General features: G+C 28.7%; 1 protein-coding gene and 1 long non-coding RNA gene across 3 annotated transcripts in view; one reads left to right on the forward strand and one right to left on the reverse strand.

The window, feature by feature from the left end:
* The window catches only part of LOC119609698 (protein slit), a 55,576-nt gene that overhangs the window by 17,065 nt on the left and 21,797 nt on the right, over positions 1–16,714 (reverse strand). The window contains 12 exon segments of the mRNA XM_037964577.1: positions 803–874; positions 3,342–3,560; positions 3,690–3,843; positions 3,925–4,082; positions 7,221–7,436; positions 7,527–7,670; positions 7,741–7,882; positions 7,942–8,177; positions 8,307–8,450; positions 9,836–9,907; positions 11,813–11,884; positions 14,578–14,649. Coding sequence (XP_037820505.1) covers positions 803–874; positions 3,342–3,560; positions 3,690–3,843; positions 3,925–4,082; positions 7,221–7,436; positions 7,527–7,670; positions 7,741–7,882; positions 7,942–8,177; positions 8,307–8,450; positions 9,836–9,907; positions 11,813–11,884; positions 14,578–14,649 — 1,701 coding nt within the window.
* On the forward strand, positions 2,792–3,968 carry LOC119609708. Of its 2 annotated transcripts, XR_005231948.1 has the most exons (4): positions 2,792–3,022; positions 3,086–3,286; positions 3,410–3,598; positions 3,700–3,968. It is a non-coding gene; the product is annotated as an uncharacterized LOC119609708 (long non-coding RNA). The 2 variants fall into 2 exon arrangements; XR_005231947.1 differs by having other exon boundaries at positions 2,792–3,286.

Raw genomic sequence — 16,714 nt, forward strand, 5'->3', positions numbered from 1 at the left:
TAAATGAAATCTCAATTAAATGTGTACACGATGCTAATGCGTCTGTGGCCTCTTCTAATTGAGTTTATTGATTTAAGTGCCATCGTTTACAAACATTCTGAAATACATCCACATTTCTTACGTATGTACATATATATAAAACTTTGATTTATTTTGTTTGTTCGAACACACGTTGGATGCCATTTAGCCCATCAAAATTTACTTAAAAAACAATCAAAAGTAGCAATAAAACCTATTAACCTCAATTTAATTCTGTTAAAGACTCTCACACAGTTCCAATTGTTTGTGCTTTGCAAGAACCCAGCAGTTCATGAGATTTGTTGCGTGTTGAAAAATCGGGAACACAGCGTTTACCCACGTTGCCCAAATATACATATTATAAATTTTCATAAAATATTTCCTTTATAAACGTCTGATAAAAACGGTATGCAAAACAAAAAACTTTATATAAGATTCATGTTTGATTCAATGTAACGATTAAAATTGTACGATTATCATAAGCGGAAGAAAAAATATTGATGTAATGTAAAGTTGTCTAAATTTTTAAACTGCTGGGTATTAGTTAGAATTACATATTTACCTGGCATGTCCTTATACGGTAATATATACACATTTATGTGAATATGTATGTATAAGCACAAAGATATGTTCATGTATCAGTTGATGCTCATTTTTCAATTAACCAATTTTTTAATGAATATTATGATTAACACGTTCAATTTATCAAATGCATTTACAAGCTCAAAAGCAGACACACATATAAAAATTTGATTTTAATTTAAAGAATACATTGAATACTTACAGTGTGGTTAGCGACGTTAGAAATTCAAATGATCCAGGCATTACACACGATATTTGATTGTCGTATAAGTTTCTGTAATTATAATTAGATTAATTAAGTGAGTATGTACATACATTAAATATATTTTGATTTTAAAGATTAATTAAATGTAAAATATGAGTCAATTGGTTAACATCTTGAATTCTTTAAAAACGTTTCCGTATAGATACATTTATACTTAATACATATTAAAGAAAAAGTTGTTAGCTACTTTCTATAAAAATTACTTATATTACTTAATTACTGTAAATTTTAACCTATGGAAATTGTAATGAATTTTTAGTACTCAAGGCGGTTCTACTATATTGTTGGAACAATTTAAAAAGGTTCCGAAATAGTATCAAACAACTAATAAAAAAAAATTTTGTCTCTTTTTCGCATTTTTATCCCCTCCTGGTCTAACTTTCCAAAAATAATATAATCAATGTCAGACATCTATCTTTGTTTCAAATTTCTAGAAAATCGTTCCATCCATTTCTCAAAAAAGATTTAAAAAATATTGCTGTTTTTCTCCCTTTCTCCCCATTTTTATCCCTTTTTGGACAAACTTTCAAAAATAATATAACCTATCGACGCTATCAGACCGACTATCTATGTCCCAAATTTCAATCGTTCCAGCTGTTTATGCTGGGTTTTCGCATACACTTTAATAGGCGACAAAAACTAAAACTTAAAAACGTTCTAAATCATTTTTTTCTAAAAAATCGCATTTCAGTAATTAATGGTTGGCCGTCCCTGTGACAAAAATTAAAAAAAAACAAGAGTGCTGTATTCGGCTCTGTGGAATCTTATGTTATACTATACAGGAAAACAAAATATATGCTCTGAAAAACAGTTTTAAGCGCATTAAAAATATGTTAAATTCAGAGAATATATTGTTACGAAATTGTATTTGTATTAAAACTTAACGGTTTTTATCGGACAGTTTAAATACAGCGGTTTCACGGTTTAACGAATTCTCAGTTTAGCCAATTCGGAATTTAATGTACCGACAAATTTTTTCATTGAGTACCTTATATTACGAATTAATGAGTAAAGTTTGTACTCGATATAACGAATTTCAAAAAAAAAAAATATAAAAAGTGGTGAATACAAATACTAAAAGAGCACTAAACTTCATAATTATCCAAATGCCATATATGATTTAAAAAATAAACTTCCTACCATCAATTACCGAATTTTTATCATTAACTTATAGAAAAGTTATTATTCAGTTCAACGAATTTTTCATTTTTACGAATGGGTCTGATAAACATATATTTCATTAAACCGGAAAAACACTGTATTCATTATGATTATAAACATTTCTTTTTAAGAAGTATCTAAACGAACGCTAAAATAACATTTCGTATGGCAACACTAAGTGAGAGTGCTTTTAAAGGGCCCTTCACACGGTCACACTTTACGTACGACAAATCTAATGAAAAAGTAAATTGAAATTCCATCCGTATGACAAAAAAGAGAATAAAAGTCGTATGATTTATATTTTTTGTGTTTACACGATTGGTATAAAACAATAATAAAGTAAGACGGAACAGCTGTTTCACTTTTTTTGTATGTGTTTACATAAAAATACATCCCTGATCTAATGCGACTTGCTTGTTTTTTGAATCATTTCAAAAAATGAAGAGAGCCATACGACTGTCAAATTTTCCATCCGTATTTTCTCTCAATGTGTGATGGTTTCATTACATATTGCGTTTAGACGTTCTCTTCTACACAAAATTTTGACAGATCATATTACTTGTGTGCTCGTGTGAAGGGGGCTTAATAAACACAGACTGATCATTATATAAGCAGAGCTTTTAAGAATGTGACCGTATCCGGAAGGTGTCGCTAGAATGTCCAGGAAATATCTACAAAATTATAATCTGATGTAAATAGCGCCGGCAAGAAACCAAATGAGCCAGTCTGTAATAAATCGTCATTGAGTAAAGTAATAAAGTTTTATGAAAGTGTTTGTGTATAAAACTTTCTAAATAAAGAGTTGTTATTTTTAAACTAATTGAAGCTTTTATTTGCAATAAAAATAATCTGGTAAATTTCAATTTGTATTAAGAAAAATATCAATAACGTAGTCAACTGTTAACGGATTTTTAAAAACAAAGCTGCGTTTTACTCATGAATACATAAGTTCCTATATAAAATACTGTATAAAAATCTCCAAACTTGGAAAACGGTGTAAAACTAAAATCAAATGTATGTAAATATGTTTGATGATGAAATTCACTCATATTTCTACAGGTTATTTAAACATCATATATGTATGTATTTGTCAGTATAAAGGCCTTTGCTTCTTTTTTCTAAATCCGTTGAGAAACTTAAAATCAAGTGCTTAAAGGTACAAAACTTAATTTTTTACACATATCTGAAGATTTTGGAGTCGTTTGGCAAATTTATAAAACAGATTTTTGTACCTTTCCGAAAAATGATATCACTTAACAGGTATTTATTATTGTCGCATAGTGTAATGAATTAGCGAAAATTAAATTGTACTTACAAGGTTTTAAGTTGATGTAAACCGAAAAACATTTTGTTCGAAATTTCTTTTATTTTGTTCTCGGCTAGTTGAAGATCTTGAATCCGGGACGCTCCCTCAAAGGCATTTGTTTCGATAGCTATAATTTGATTTCGCTTCAAATCTAACTTTATCAAATGTGGTAGACGTCCAAACAATCCATCAGACTTAATTCTTCCCAATTCGTTGTCATTAAGTAGCCTAAAATTATACAATATTTTGAAATACCAAGTATTTATGTAAGTATTAGCTAATTTAAAGTTATATATATTTACATACATGCACATGTATGTATAAACTACATACAATAATTGTTTTTAAATAACTTACAACTCTGTAGTATGTAATGGAATATCGCGTGGAATTTCTTTTAGGCCACGGCCAGAGCAATCAACAACTGTACCATCACACTGGCACATTGAAGGGCAATCTGTTTCCATGCGACACTCTCCAGAAAGTTTTATTCTCATCTCATCCCAAGAACCTAAAAGGGAATTTATTTCGTATTAATTATGATTTCTTTTGCAGATTTGTTTCAAAATCGGGAGCTTCCATTTTCACTTACACTTGAATTTTTCATCTCGTAAGGTTTCAATCCGTCGACGATGCATACGTTTTGGCGATTCACATCGAGCACCACTTGTTTCAATAGGATTTTTGTGCAAGTAGTCGGCTAACCATCTAAGATTGCAATCGCATACAAAAGGATTTTTTGCTAAGTGCCTGTGCATATATAAATATTAGATTATTATTTAATATAATATTTAAGTTGAAAAATGAAAGTCGTAAAAGAGTTTAAGCAACTATTCTATTAAATTTGAATATACATATGTATAATATTTTTCAGAAACATTTTTTCTACATTATCTGTAATAAGTATTTTTATCCATAGCAATATGTTCCAAAAAAAATTATCTTTGCAAATTTTAAATTTTTAATGTACAAGTTTCTATTATATTAAATTTCTGGGGATAGAATCTGACATTTTGAGTCAGATTTGTAATCGCAAAATTGTTATTATTATTTATTTAAACAAACATTTCTATAGAATATTATTAAATTATTTGAATATGCAACTATTCCTTTATATTGCATAACCGTAACGTGACAAGACGTTGCGCCAAAAGCAGATTATCCCTCTTTTTAAAATTTGATCCATCTAAAATTTTGTCAAAAAAACCCAACTTTATGTTACTTCAGAACGGGGAATTTTCAAATTGTACAAAACAGCATTAAATATTATACTTTAGTCTATAGACAATGACTAAAAAAGTCTACAGACTGGAGAAAAGACTAGTATATATACTATAGAAAGGACTAGCCTATACATTAGAGAAAAGACAAGTCTATAGTCTAGACTATAGAGTAGACAATAGACTATTTTATGCACTAGACAATAGTCTAGTCTTAGACCATAGAAAAGTCAATTTTAATAAAAAATCAATATTTGTTGATATATTGCATAACAGAAATATTTTAGTATGTTTTTAATTAATTTCTGAGAGGCAAATATGGAGAATTATTCTCAATGTACTTTTTTTAGAAAAATAAAAATTGTGATTATTTTATTGCCAAAATCCGAAATTCTGTTTATATTGTCCTGCGGTAAATCTCTTATAGTGCACACAGAAAACAGATCGATTGGAAATCGTTTACCATGATTAATATTTAGTTAAATTTATTATAATTGTATCGCTGTTATTGAAAAACTGTATAATTAACTGATTTTCTGTATTCAGTATTAAAAGTCCATATTAATATTCGAATTGTGGTTTTTACGATTTCCAAATCAATAATTTGAACTGAATTGTATCGGTTATAAAATTCATTTGTGAATTCAATAAATGCAACTGACTTTTATTTATGATTAAAACATAAGAACATCAAATATTAGTCGCTGTAACCGTAAAACAGTAGAAAGTAAAAAATTATTAAAAATTTAATTACGGTTAAAAGAACCAAATTCGATGTTCACAAACGATTAATTAGTAATTGTAGTTGACGTTTACAAAAAATAAATATAATAAAATGAATTTATAATTTAAAAAAACCTAATTACATTTGAGGATAAATTAATGCTGAAACTCGGATAAAACAAGGTAATGTTTAGAATATTTTATATATTATCGCTTGTATTTATAAAAAAATCTTATTTTGCTTTTAATGCACTCAATAGTTAAAGCACACTTTAGCCTTAAAAACCATTAATAAAATTATGATATTCATAAACAAATAATAAACGTTTATTAACTATTGTGCTGATTTATGTTTAAGTTGGCAGCACTGTACAATATGGCTGTCATTTTATGTGTTAGTGTTGCGTACAATTAGGATAAAATATTCGTTGATTCGGTTTTCTTAATTTCATATTTTTGTTTATAATAGATTTTTGACAATAAAAACAAACTTTTAAGAAAAATAAATATATATATGGCTTTAATAAATGTCTATTTAGTTCAGATGTATAAATATAACATATAATTTCTAATTATTATTAAAAGTATCCGAATAACGGATATTTTGCGACAAAATATACATCACTATGACACATTTTCTTATTTTTACTTATTTTCCTTGTAATTTTTGATAAATTTTTGCAAATATTGATAAATTTCTTTGATATTTGACTAATTTTAATGCCGGCGAATATATTTTGCATTAGTATAACACTAATCAATATAATTTACATGGTTAATTACTTTATGGCATTATATTTAACCAACAAACTTTGAAAAAGCCAAAACAAATGATTTTGTTCATCATTTGGTTGACAGACGGGCATTTCCAAATTGCCTAAAAATAGTGCTGGACAATTGGAATATTGTCAAATATTCATGCATTAATCCAATAATGCCTAGATTTGAGTTTTTTCCTCAAAATATAATCGTTTAAAAATTTTCTGGGATTTTATTTACAAATTTGTAAACGTTAAAATTAGAATTTTTAGATTTTATTTTAAAATAAACCATAATTACTTTTCGCAATCAACCTAAAATTACCGGAAAAACTTTATCTGAGAAAAAAATTGTTAAAAATCAAGTTATTGTTGGCTTAAAGAAGGGTCGAGCCTACAATAAAATTCTTCTAATTGTCAATGGTTTATTGAAGGTGTTTTAAGCTATTTCACGTTTATAAATACGATTTTCCTGAATTTTGCCTAAAATTGTTTAATAAACCTAAAATAAGTTTTTATAAATACAGCCGTATATCTTTTAATATATTTTGTGTTATTTTTCTATAATTTTTAATAATTTTACAGCCGCAGAAAGGCGTGGAAAGATAGCGTTCCTTTGGAAATGTTGGACAGAATGAAGAGTAAAATCCCTGGTACATAAACGCTATGTTTATTAACATCAAAATCTTAAAACTAAAGGGGAGAAGTTGTTATTTTATATTTATAAGTTTTATAAGTTTAAACATATTCATATTTTTGTAAATATTTTAAACAAAATAAAATGTATTTTAAAATACACATAATCCACAAATTGGTTTTCAATAAATAATATTTCAGTTGCAAATACCAATAATTTCAACCCAGATTACCGAATAAAAAATACAAATAGTTGTGCACACCGTATATTCAGTAATAGCAACCGAATTTTACAATAATAGCAACCGAATTTTACAATAATAACAATCGAATTTTAGGATAGTTGTGAGAACCGACTGAATTCGATTTGAAACAAATTCGGTTATCACAACGAATCTGTGTGATATCTGTGTGATATCTCTGAAGATTGATTTCCACAAGTAATCAACCGACTTCATTATTATTAAATAAAACTTACTAACAAGCAGATACATACTTACAAACATTGCATAAGTACTTACTTACATTAAGGATTATTGAATATTACTTACAGTGTTTGAATACTCTTCATTGCATCAAAAGTTCCATTTGCTAAAGTCTGAATGTTGTTATCATATAATGAAAGTAAACTCAGACTGTGCAGGTCTCGGAATGCATCCTTACGTATGCAGGAAATTTCATTGGCGTTAAGAAGTAGCAATTGAAGGGATGTAAGTCCCTTGAAAACACCAGATGGTAAATCCTTAATTTTGTTACCATAGAGAACACTAAACAGTAAACATAATTTATTATATTATTTTTGGGCTCTTTAATGAACAGCTAAAACCGATGTAATATTTTTTATAAATAGTACTTACAGTGTTGTTAATGATTTTAAACCGCTTAATGCATCGTGTGATATTCTTGAGATATTATTATTGGATAAGTCAATTCGCCGTAAACGTCTAAAATTCGCAAAAGCTTTTGAAGGTAGTTCCGTAATAAAATTTTGCTCCAAACGTCTACATATAATTTAAACAAGATGTTATTAACAATTTAATTTCATACGCACTTTTACTCAGTGTTACTTACAATTCTGTTGTGTCGTCTGGTAATGTTGCTGGAACACTAGTGAGACTTTTTTCCCGACAGTCCACTATTCCGTCTGCACATCGGCATGGATGAGGGCAACTATTTTCAAGGCCACATTCCAAAGGTGCATTTTCAGTAAGGCCTGATTTTTAATAGAATTTTTTAAAAATGTTTTGATTTTAATGGAAAAGTAGGGTTTACCTGAACATTTAAATTCTTGATCATGTAAATCTGCAACGTTTTGACCCTTTAGTTGTGATGGTGATTGGCATCTTGTGTATGGTGCCAACCGTGGTGCACCGCGTAAAAATCGCGACAGCCATGATAGATGACAATCACAGGATAATGGATTGTCCGATAACCGTAATGCTCGCAGTCTGCTCAACCCACTGAATATGTTGTGAGGTAATGTTGTCAGATTATTATTGTTGAGAGTGCTAAGAAGTAAATAAAAATAAAGTAAATATGTATGTAATTACATTATAAAAAATGGATAAATATTAAGTAAGAAAGCTAGTTTATTTATTAACATATAGGTAAGTAAATGGAATTTTATTTAAACTTACAGTATCTCAAGATCAACCAGACCCTTGAATGCATGTTCATCCATACAGGTTATTTGGTTATTATCAATTTGTAGGCTTCGCAAAGATTGTGCTCCCTTAAAAACTCGGCGGCCAACCGTGGTAATTGCATTGTGTGATATGTCTCTATTCAAATTGGAATGTTAAATAAACAAATATATATATGTACTTATGTTTATTAAATAAATAATTTTCAATAGTATTAAATTAGATTAAATTATAGGATTAAAAAACAAGCAAAATAAGTAAGCGAAATGTTACCACTTCTAAGATTAATTCGTGAAAATATTTTTAAAGTATTAAAGTTAAATTATGTTTTACTTTATGAAAAATCATGCTTATACAAGTAAAAGTATCTAATTCTTCAATATCTAGAAAATGTTCAATTAAGATTGTTTTTGGACTAAAACTAAATTAAAAACAATTAACCGTTTTAACAAAATATATCAACCTCATGCTTATATGTTTAATAATTATAATCGATCTAATATTAACTGTGTCGAAATATATAAGTGTAACGTAACTAAAATTTTATACCTTACACCACTATAGTGGGGAGTATATTTATATCGGCTCAGAATAATTTTCTTAGTTTTAGCCTTGCCTATTCGTCAGTACTTTGTCCGTCCATGAAGACCTTGTAATCAAGATAATTCTATGAAATTTGTTACACGTAATACATTTGGACCAAGAATGACCCCTATTGATTTTGGTTTATTCGGTACATTTCGAGCTCATAACTATGTTAAATATGAATGTATCTTCGCCAACATGTGATCAGCTCTGTTTTATATGGTACATAATTAACCCTACCCACATATCATCTCTTACACAAAATCAGTTTATTGTCAATAACTCATTCCAAATGATGGTAAATTCGATAAAGATTTATAAAAATTAGATTTGTTTTTAAAAAATAAACACAGATAGTATGTAATTAGCTGAATTTTAAGTAAGGTAAGTTTTATGAAATCTAGGTGAAATAATGGGCCGATTTCAACCATTTTCAATAGGTTTCGTCCTTGAGCCGAAATACAAGACATAGAAAGTGAATCAGAGTTGATCGGTTATCGGTTACAAACATCAGCACAAATGTATAATACCCTCCCCACTATAGCTGTGTAGGGTATATACTGAAATGCAATATTGTTACCACATGATTTGCAAAATAATCGATAGGATAGGAAAAACGTTGTCCTATTTAGATAAAAACCTGTTGAAAATGATTTTAAGTTGCATTTAAATTTCATGACATGAAATTCAAAAAACCATTTATAGTTTTAGAATTACGAGTCTGTTTTGAAAATTTTCAAGAACTATTAAACGAAATCTTAAATTTACAAAAGTACAGAAAATTTTATATTTTCACAACCCTTTTCTCAACATTACTTAGCGAAACGAACTAACTTTTATGTCTATATGTCTATACGAAGAAATGAAAAACTATAATTTGTTGAATTCATAAATCAGTATATATCTATATATGTATGTATATATTTTTCATTACTTACAATCGCAAAAGACTCGCTGAACTTGTAACAAAGTTATCAGGTATTGCCTTTAGTCGATTGTTGTTAAGGCGTCTGCATAAAGATGTTGTGTTGTAGTAACAATAGTAATTTATAGTGTGAAGTGTTGATTGTTCATTCCATTTACGAACATGGAATTAAGAAAAATAATAAAAACAATTAAAATTAAAAAAAAATGCATAACATAAGTATAATAAATTAAACTAAATGAAATTAAGAAGTTCGTCATTCATAACTTAAATATGTAGTGTTAAAAACTATTTGAAACAATTAAAGTATAAAATATATATATTTTTGTCAATGTTAATAACGGTAGTAGGTCGTCAACACATTCATTGAGGTACACATGAGTTCCAGTAGCCACATGGTACGTTTAATACTACAAGCCGACAGAATTTTGATAGGTATTATAAAATCCTATTATAAAATATTTATATATCGTCACCTAAAACGCAAACGGCTCTATCTAACATTTTCAAAATTTTGCAGGAGAAGTTAAAAACTATTTAAATAGAAAAGTTTGTTTCTATCATTCCGATTAATTTGTAGTAAATAAACAAATTGTTTAATAGTGAAGCCTAACATTTGTTATGATAGTTGACAATGGTGTATATAAAAATGGATAAATTGGACTTATTACCTTTAATATTTATTTAATAAAATCGATAATTTTTGTCGGATTAGTCCAATTTTTGGTGTGGACATTTGTTTTGATGCAGTACATTAGAATCAACAATAAAATCGATTTTGAATTTTTAGTTAGTTAGGGCCGTTTGTGTTTCAGGTGACAATATGTATGTATGTACTTGATTTTGGTTATTTTGAAAGGAGGATGCACGTTACATACATATAACAGTTCAAGTCCATGTGAAAGGGATTAAATAATCGTTTTTTGTCGTTTGACTCTAAAATACACTATTTCCAAAATCGTGTTACATTTTTGTCAATATATATGGTATATATCAAAGTATAACAAGTAGTCCGACTCTTTGACAGCAGTACCTAACTCTAAGCATGTGTTAGTGAAAAAGTACCTAACTCTAAATATGTGTTAGTAACAAAAATGTATTTGTATTGGTGCATTCTAAACATGCAGAGTTTTTAAATTTGTTTTAATTTTCAATACCAAAAATTTAAACTCTGTTTGTAAAATAAAATTCAACAACAACAAAAATGAAATGTCAATAATTAAAAAAAAATGTTTTCCATTTCAAGAAAATTAAACAAAATTCTAAATCAAAAGTGCGTTAAAACTATTTTAAAAAATTGCATTTTTTTGTGGACAACTGCAATTCCGCGTACGATCCTTGAAAGTGGCCAAAAAGTAAGTTAAATATTTGAGAGTTTTGACAAGTTTAAATTTTTCACAAGAGAGTCGAATTCACACTGCACTTGTAGATGTAAAGAGTAATTTCCTATATATGTGAGAGTCGGACTACTTGTTATACTTTGGTATACATATTGACAAATATACCAGGTTTTTTGTTGATACAAATTCCAAAAGGGTATACAAATATTCGTTGTTATGTCGTATGATGTTATCCAAAATATTTTGGGTAAAGAGTTGTCCGTTCGCGAGCTGCACAGTTTTCGTGAAAATATCCTAAGGGTGCCTGGTTTTACTTTTTATGACAGTTTCCAAAATATTTTCAGCCGACCGATAGCTATTCGTGAACTGTTTAATCTAAGTATAATTTTTATAAGAAAATAAAATAAATTTCGCAGTTGAAAGGATCTAGTTTTTTATGTTGTTCGATTATCCTTTAAACACTTTTATTTTAATAAGTAATTTATACGTATATGTAAATTAAAACTTAATAATTTAAATAATATAATAATATGAACATTAAATGTTTAAGCTAAGCTACTTATTTATTTTACTTGATTAAAAAACGACATGCAACTCCTGATAGACATGTACAAACATACTTATTTACATACATATAGAAGTGTACTTACAGTCTTTCCAATGAAATTAGATCTTGTAAGGAGCCTTTCTCTATAGTGTGTATATGGTTGTCGGTCAACTGCCTGTAAATTCGAATAATTGTAATTTAAAATAAATTATTAAATACATAGGTTATATAGTGAAAAGTAAATTAATTAAATACATTTATAATTAATTCCTCTGAAAAATATGTTGGAATACTACTGAAGAGAGTCATACATGGCAAATATTTCAGGAAAATAGTAGAAACACATTCATATTTGAAGTGAGTTTTAAGATATTTTTGGAGATGCATTTTTAATACAATCGAAATATCGCATGATATACATAAAAATCAGAGAACTGCAATGGATGATTGAAAAATATTCACAACTTTAAAATGATTGTACTTTTGCGTATTGTTATTCAAATGTTTCAACAAAAAAATTCAAATTTGTTTTTAAATAAATCAAATTTGTACATTTTGTTTTGTTTAGTGTAGCCTGGTTTTGTTTTATGAATAAAATTATTGCTTAATTCATTCTAATCAATTTGAGTGTTTATTCGATCGACTCAGAAATGATTTTTTGATTAGAAATAAAACTCAAAAAGGCAACAATCAATGTGTGTGATTTATTGCTCAAATATTTATGAAAAACTTTGGGAGCTTTACGAAACCATATATGTATGAAAATCGTTGGATATCTTTAGTAATTCCATTCACAATAATTCCCTTTCTCTTCTGCTGCAACGATTTTTAAACACTTTGACTCTTAAATTGCAAAAATAACTCTATATTGCTTATAATTGGCAATAATTTGGTTAATATTGATAATGTATCTTTACAAATTTGCTTTAACATTATTGGTCATTTGACTTTTTTAAAAGTAGTTTTTTCATGTCCATATATCTTAAATTCACATTAATTAGTTCAATCATAACGTTCTGATCATGATAAAAATATGAAGATAGTGTCATTTCTCTCTCTCAAAAATTTTTTGAAGTCTACTGGTATTTTTGATATTTGTATTTTGTAAACAAATAGAAAAATCCTTGCCATAGTATATGAAAAATGGGAAAATTTATGTTAATGATTTCTAAAATATTTTAAGTCCAGCGATAACCGTTGTTGAGCTGGCCCGATTTAGATAGTTAGTTTGAAAGGAGGATGTATGTTTCATCAAACCTGAAGAAATACACCTAGGTTTACACCGGGCCTGTTGTGGTCTCCTTTATTAGTGTCTCTGGTGGAAATCGAACCCACGACTTCCGGCCTAACAGACTAGAATACTAACAACTAACCCACCGGAGGCACACAGATTTAAAAAAAAAGGATTATAAAAACTTATGTACATATACATACATATACGTAGATGGATCAAATTTAAGATAAATATATATTTCTTTAAGTTTAAAAGTATTTCATACACAAAATGGACATGTGGTATACGGTTTACATAAAAAAATTAACTTATAAAGTAAAGGCGAGCAACAAGAAATTCCACTTAGCATTCTTGTCCAAACCCTAATAAGTAAGTAAAGTAGCCAAAGATTTCATGACAGCATTATTTTGCACTTGAAGAAAACCGCGTATTCTTGGACCGAATGGACAGCTAATTCTGGTTCATTCTGCCTACATATATATGTACCTACATATACGTATGTATACCGTTTTTAGTTGGTTCCTCCTGTTAATCAATTCCGCAACTTAAAGAACATGGGAAGCAACATACAATGCTTTCGGAGGCGCCTAGTTATCAATTTGATAATAACAGCTTATATTTATTGATGGATTTTTTTTTTTTGTTTTTTGCAGATTTAGTAAAATTTTTAATGTATTTTTATTGAATTTAAATTTTTTTTGATTTTCAGTTTAATTTTTATTTAAATTTTTGTTTGAAAAATAAACAAAAATAAATAGGATTTTCAAAATAAATGTGGTAGCTCGATTTATTAAAATACCAGCAAACGTCAGAAGGTTACTATGGCGACAAAAAGAGAGAATGACACTACCTTGATATTTTTATCATGGTTCTGATTATATTCATTCATTTTTATATGTTTTGTTTTTATTCAAAACCATATTTTTTGCGTTCAATGTGTGAATAAAAAATTGTGTTTGAAAATACAATAATTCAAATTGTTTTTTCTTTGTTTTGAATATTTTTCACACATGTGTTGATTTGAAATATTTGAATTTGACTTTATTCAATATTGAATTTTTTGAATTACCAAAACTCAATAAAAATTTTATTGTATGCTTATATCAGGAAAAAATATTTTTGCAGTTGTATGATACATATTATATCTAAAAATATTTTTGAGATTTTTTAAAATATTTTTTTGAAATTGTAAGATTTTGGACAACAATGCTGAAACTAATTATCTTTACAATTTAGCGTTTTCATACCAAACCCATAAAATCAAAATGACAGTTTCAAAAAAATAACATAAACCATTTTTGCAAAATTTATCAAAAAAGTTTTCCATGAATTTTTATTTGCCAAATGTAAACGCAATGTTTTATTCATATTTAAATAAAAGTCCTCTTTATTAATATTTTTTATAAAAAATATTTGTAATAAAATGTTACAGTTTCAATTGAACAACCTACTAATTACTGTAACAATTTGTCCGTTATGAAAACTGAAATAAGCTCCTTTATATTGCATCTCAATTATAACAGCGTATTAAAAATTCTTATTGCATATATTTTATATGAATTTTCGGCATTTTTTATGGTGCCATGTACATACATATACATATTTATGTATATAAGTTTCTTTATAATACTTACAATATTCTTAGTTTGGTCAACCTTTGGAAATCAGACTCAAAAATCACAGTTATATTATTTCCTTGCAAGTCTCTGTAAAAAAAAGAAAAAACATACATATTTGTTATTCAAGAAGCAAGTTACATAATATTATCTTCTTTTAAAAACGTTTAATGTTGATATTTTCAATTAGTTTCTTGTATTAGTTTTAAACAACATTTGATATCAAATTTTATAAACTGCATTCTGCATTAATATCGAAAGAACTTTCAATAATTTACAAATGGACACTCTTACCCATCCTTAGGATAGAACAAGTTGAACGGGCTCTTCGGGACTGGATCAATCTATGCTAAGGCTGCGATATGCACGAAATAAGTATCAATAAAAGGGTCGGAATTTTATGGCCACTACTCTTGATAACCACAAAAACATCCTATGCACAAGGGTCAAAGATCCAAATTATTTATGCAAGAGGAACGAGAAGACGATAAATGCGGCTTTCGTCGGTGCTCAAACAAGAGGGCGAAATGTCAACCCAATTAAAACGAGAATCTGTACTTTCACAAAAAAGTTTCTACCAATACTGAATGCAAGTTCTTGGACAAGATGATATCAGTGACAAGGTTAATTACTTAGGTGTAATCCTTGATCTGTGACTAAAATGGACGTATTTCTTAGAAGATTAACCAAAAGTATAGGCTCGAAATGGGGCCTATAGTGGTCCAACTATGACACTCTGGCTTTATAAAAGCGCAATTATACTAATTCTAACTTACGCTTATACAATGGACAAAAGTTGTAATATAATACCATTACATGGAGAGATTCTTTCGATCGAAACGCATGTAAGATACTTACGGGCGATCAGATCTTATCTTACTTTTGTCACATGAGTCTATAATAGATAGAAACTCTGTCCTAAAGTTCATCAAAGCAGAGACTGAGAAAATATTTAACAGTTTCCTCTTCGTCCTTATTGTGGCAGTTCCTGCAGTAGTCATTATATAGAAGATTCTAAAATGCACAGCCATAATTCATTGCCCTTTCAGAATGGCCACCAATATACATAAGTAGACTCATCCTAGAAATTCCCATCAAACCCGTAGCTCATCATATAGAGGCCAGTTCAATCTTGATGTCAGTGATGACCAACTGGTCTAAGCAGACCTATAAAGTTCATGCTGGATGCAAGATTTGCAGCACGAAAATGATGCATGCGGGAACCAATCCATCGATCTTGTGGAGTGCCACATTTTCTGTAAACAGTGACATTTCCTATAGTACAAATTATGACTCTATTGGTCCAAAGTCTACTTATAAATTGGAAGGTCCGTTGGATAACTGCCTGACCAGCGAAAAATCGATTCTGGTAGCCGATTTTCAAAGGTCTCTTCAATATCAAGGAAGGCCTCTAGTGTGTATTCTTTATGCTCCAGCGTAAATCGGTTTTAAGAGATTTACTCTTATGTAGGCGTGTTGAGAAGCAGATAATCGATTAGGATCGAACTTACTTCTTAAAAGTTAGCAATGATCCGTACCAAAGATTTTAAAAGAAAGAATGACAGTCGTATAGACCAGAAATCCTTCGGTTTTGTATGAGATGCTTTCTCCCTTTATGAATAAAGACCACCGTACATCTGGTCCAAAATTCAAGTAATTTTTTTCAGTTTGAAATACCTAATCTATTGTGTGATAATAGGATTTGGCAACCCATTTCCAAACTTCGCTTTTTCCGATTTTTTCGACCACGTCATTGTATTGTTTACAAATTAAAGTTTCCGACTAACAATGGCACATAATGTCCAATATGACAATTTTAAAAGAGTCAAAAAAAGGCCGTTTAAGTAAATCCATAATGCAACATACACAGATGTTGGGAGCAAAAGAATGCATATTTCTGAAAACCTAATCAAATATTTTAATATATTTTTTATTGAAAGTTTCAAAGTGTTCATCGATGTTATTGCTCTTTTTACGAGTTTCATAATGTTTATGGACACTATGTTTTTAGTGTTTCGTAACGTCCATTACGACATGCCACCTTTATTAACTATAAATAGTTAGTTAGTTAGTTACTTTGAAAGGAGGAAGAAATACACCTGGTCCTCTCTCGAGCCTGTTGTGCGCTCCTTTACCAGTGCCTCAGGTAGGAATC

This window comes from Lucilia sericata, unplaced genomic scaffold (assembly GCF_015586225.1).
Source record: "Lucilia sericata isolate MDLA Ls3-8-SP2 unplaced genomic scaffold, ASM1558622v1 Contig000025F_arrow, whole genome shotgun sequence".
Lineage (NCBI taxonomy): Eukaryota > Metazoa > Arthropoda > Insecta > Diptera > Calliphoridae > Lucilia > Lucilia sericata.